Genomic DNA, 2898 nt, shown 5'->3' on the forward strand with positions numbered 1-2898 from the left:
TGTTCTTGGATAAAATATCAACTTCTCGGGTCTATGTGCTTCAGGGGTAAATATATACGCTATAGAATACAAATTTTGTCATTTTTCACACAAAAGTCAGGGCCCTTTTGACCCGCTAATTATTGACCGATCTTTATCAAAACAGGCATGCTTATTCTTTGGCCCGATCCCCTTCTCCATGCAATTTCACGATGTTCGGGCCATTATTGCGGCCTCTGGAGCGACCAGAAAAACCGATAAAAATTTAGTATTTGGTCCATTTCATCCCCTAAATATTAACCGATCTTTCCCAAAAACAATAGGGATCTTCATTGGCCAGAACCCATCCTACATGCAAAATTTCGTGAAGATTGGTCCATAACTGTTGCCTGTATCGTGTTTACAAATTATAATGGACAGACGGACGGACACACATGTCTAGATCGACTCAGCTAGTCGAGATATGACGATCGATATACTTAAAGGTGGGTCTAGGACCAATATTTCGCGGCGTTACAAACTGTTGGTGCTGCACAAAGCTATAATACCCTGACAACATAGTTGGGTAGGGTATAATTATTGCACACCCTGACAATACGATCTCTCATATATCGGTTCAAGCCAATTAACTTATGTATTTTCATTCCCGCTCATTAAGTAAAACATGCGAGGTCAACGATTTCCGTTGAAACCACGTAGCCACGTTGGTTGGAAAATGTACATCGGACCTTAATAATAATATCGAAAATTATAAAAGGATAGTTCGAAACATGCACAAATGACGTACCCTCAAAGAAGATCATAAAAAAGTGGACCGCAATGAGTCATTTCCGATATCAAGCATTCTACGTGGAACTGCAATGTTTGTGCAAAAGTTTAATGATAAATCTCAAAATATTGCGAACTCTATCGTGGGCATTGAAAAAGAGCAACATTTTTCGGAACTTTTGTGTAATTCTATTTTTTATTTTATTATTTGGATTTAACATTAACTTTTTTCTCTCTCTCTCACACATTTACAACTTATAATGTTTTCCCTTCACTGTTCAAATAAATATATATTTCATTTTTAATATCCTTAAGGACATATTTAACAGCACTTAACTGGCGAAGAAAAATTGACATTCTTTTTTATTGTAACACCCTTGCCATGCTGAAGAACATTAACATTGTCTTGTTACATCTTTTTTTCTTTTCCCCTTCTCACTCCCACAGTAAAGATGTACGTCTACCCGTCCAATTACAAAGAGCCATGGCTGCCGAGGCAGAGGCAGCACGAGAAGCTCGTGCCAAAGTTATTGCCGCCGAAGGTGAACAGAAAGCCTCAAGAGCATTGAGGGAAGCCTCCGAAGTTATTGGCGATTCACCGGCAGCATTACAGCTACGTTATCTCCAGGTAAGTGAATGGCGGAATGAAATATTGACATTTGTTATGTGGCCGAATTTGATGAATAATGTTCTGTTATCTTTTTTGCAGACATTGAGTGCCATTTCGGCTGAGAAGAATTCAACCATTGTATTCCCGTTGCCAATTGATCTGATAACGTATTTCCTCAAGTCGAACGATGCTGATACAATAAAAACCGCCGCCAATACAGCCCAGGCCATTGCTGACCGTGAAGCGGTTCCCACACCAGTCATTGTACCATCGACAGTGGCTGGAGCTGCATCGATGATGGCGGGTATGGGTCCCATACCGACAACAAGCAACAATGTGAACAATGTAAATCATGAGACCAATGGCATTGTTACTGCAGCTATGTAAAATTTCGGTTGAGGAATTCGAACAGTCGGAACCAGGAAATAAAAGAGGGACAGAGAGAAGCAGCAAGCGAGCGATGTTGTAGCAACAAATAAAAAAAAGAAAAATATAAAATGTTAGTGTCAGTCAGTCAGTGCAAATATTTGAGATGTACCCAAATACAGAAACAACAACAATAAATACAAATAAGATGGCATTTACTTATGTATACAGATGAACATAATTGTCCACTCCCCGGTTGAAACCATTCTCCTAAATTTCCTCCATAATTCCCTACAAAAGAACATAACTTGATTATCCCTAATAATAAATGAATGAAGGAATGAATACACGATTCCCTTTTAAAAAATAGCGAAAAAGAGAAGAATAAGAGAAGTCAGAAAAAAACAATAATATTAAACAAAAAATAACAACAAGACCCCTCCAGAACTTACGATTTCACAAAACAGGCAATACAAGGATAACAAACTCAATAAAATCTGTAAACAATAACCGACCACACCACTACACTCATTAATTATTCAAACACAAACACAATCAAATACAATGCTGTTCACACACTATCATATTGCGTACATTAGAGTATGCCGAAACATTAATTATTTATGATTGCTGTATACATTCAATCAGAATTTGTTGTGGACGTTTTGTTGCTGTTTTAATTCTTGGTGAACTTGTTTTGTTTATGAAATGAAAATTATCGTATTTATGTCATGTTTAAAAAATACTGTTTAAGTGTAAGGGATCTAATATTTCATAAATTGCATATGTGATGTTTTGATTCAGATATTTCCTATACGTTTATATTCTGTGGATATAATGGTTTTAATATAAATTTTTTGTGACATATATAAGGTTACAATACATAGATGTTTATACCCTACACAACTATGTTGTCAGGGTATTATAGCTTTGTGCTGCCCCAAGAGTTTGTAACGCCGCGAAATATTGGTCCTAGACCCACCATTAAGTATACCGATCGTCTTATCTCGACTAGCTGAGTCGATCTAGACATGTGTGTCCGTCCGTCTGTCCATTATAATTTGTAAACACGATACAGGTCATAGTTATGGACCAATCTTCACGAAATTTTGCATGTAGGAAGGTTTTTGGCCAGTGAAGACCCCTATTGTTTTTGGTAAAGATCGGTTAATATT

At 37.1% G+C, this 2898-nt stretch overlaps 1 protein-coding gene across 1 annotated transcript; it reads left to right on the forward strand.

Annotated features, from left to right (window-relative positions):
• Nucleotides 1-1194: 1194 nt before the first annotated feature.
• Nucleotides 1195-1744, forward strand: LOC133321240 (band 7 protein AGAP004871-like; the record flags this gene model as incomplete). Its single annotated transcript, XM_061530328.1, has 2 exons — nt 1195-1375; nt 1457-1744. Coding segments are annotated over 2 exons (469 nt in total), but the record flags the coding sequence as incomplete, so codon positions are not given.
• Between the last annotated feature and the right edge of the window lie 1154 nt (nt 1745-2898).

Source organism: Musca vetustissima, unplaced genomic scaffold (assembly GCF_032173495.1).
Source record: "Musca vetustissima isolate MV318-11 ecotype Yass unplaced genomic scaffold, APGP_CSIRO_Mvet_v1 utg50273, whole genome shotgun sequence".
In the NCBI taxonomy this organism is placed as follows: Eukaryota; Metazoa; Arthropoda; class Insecta; order Diptera; family Muscidae; genus Musca; species Musca vetustissima.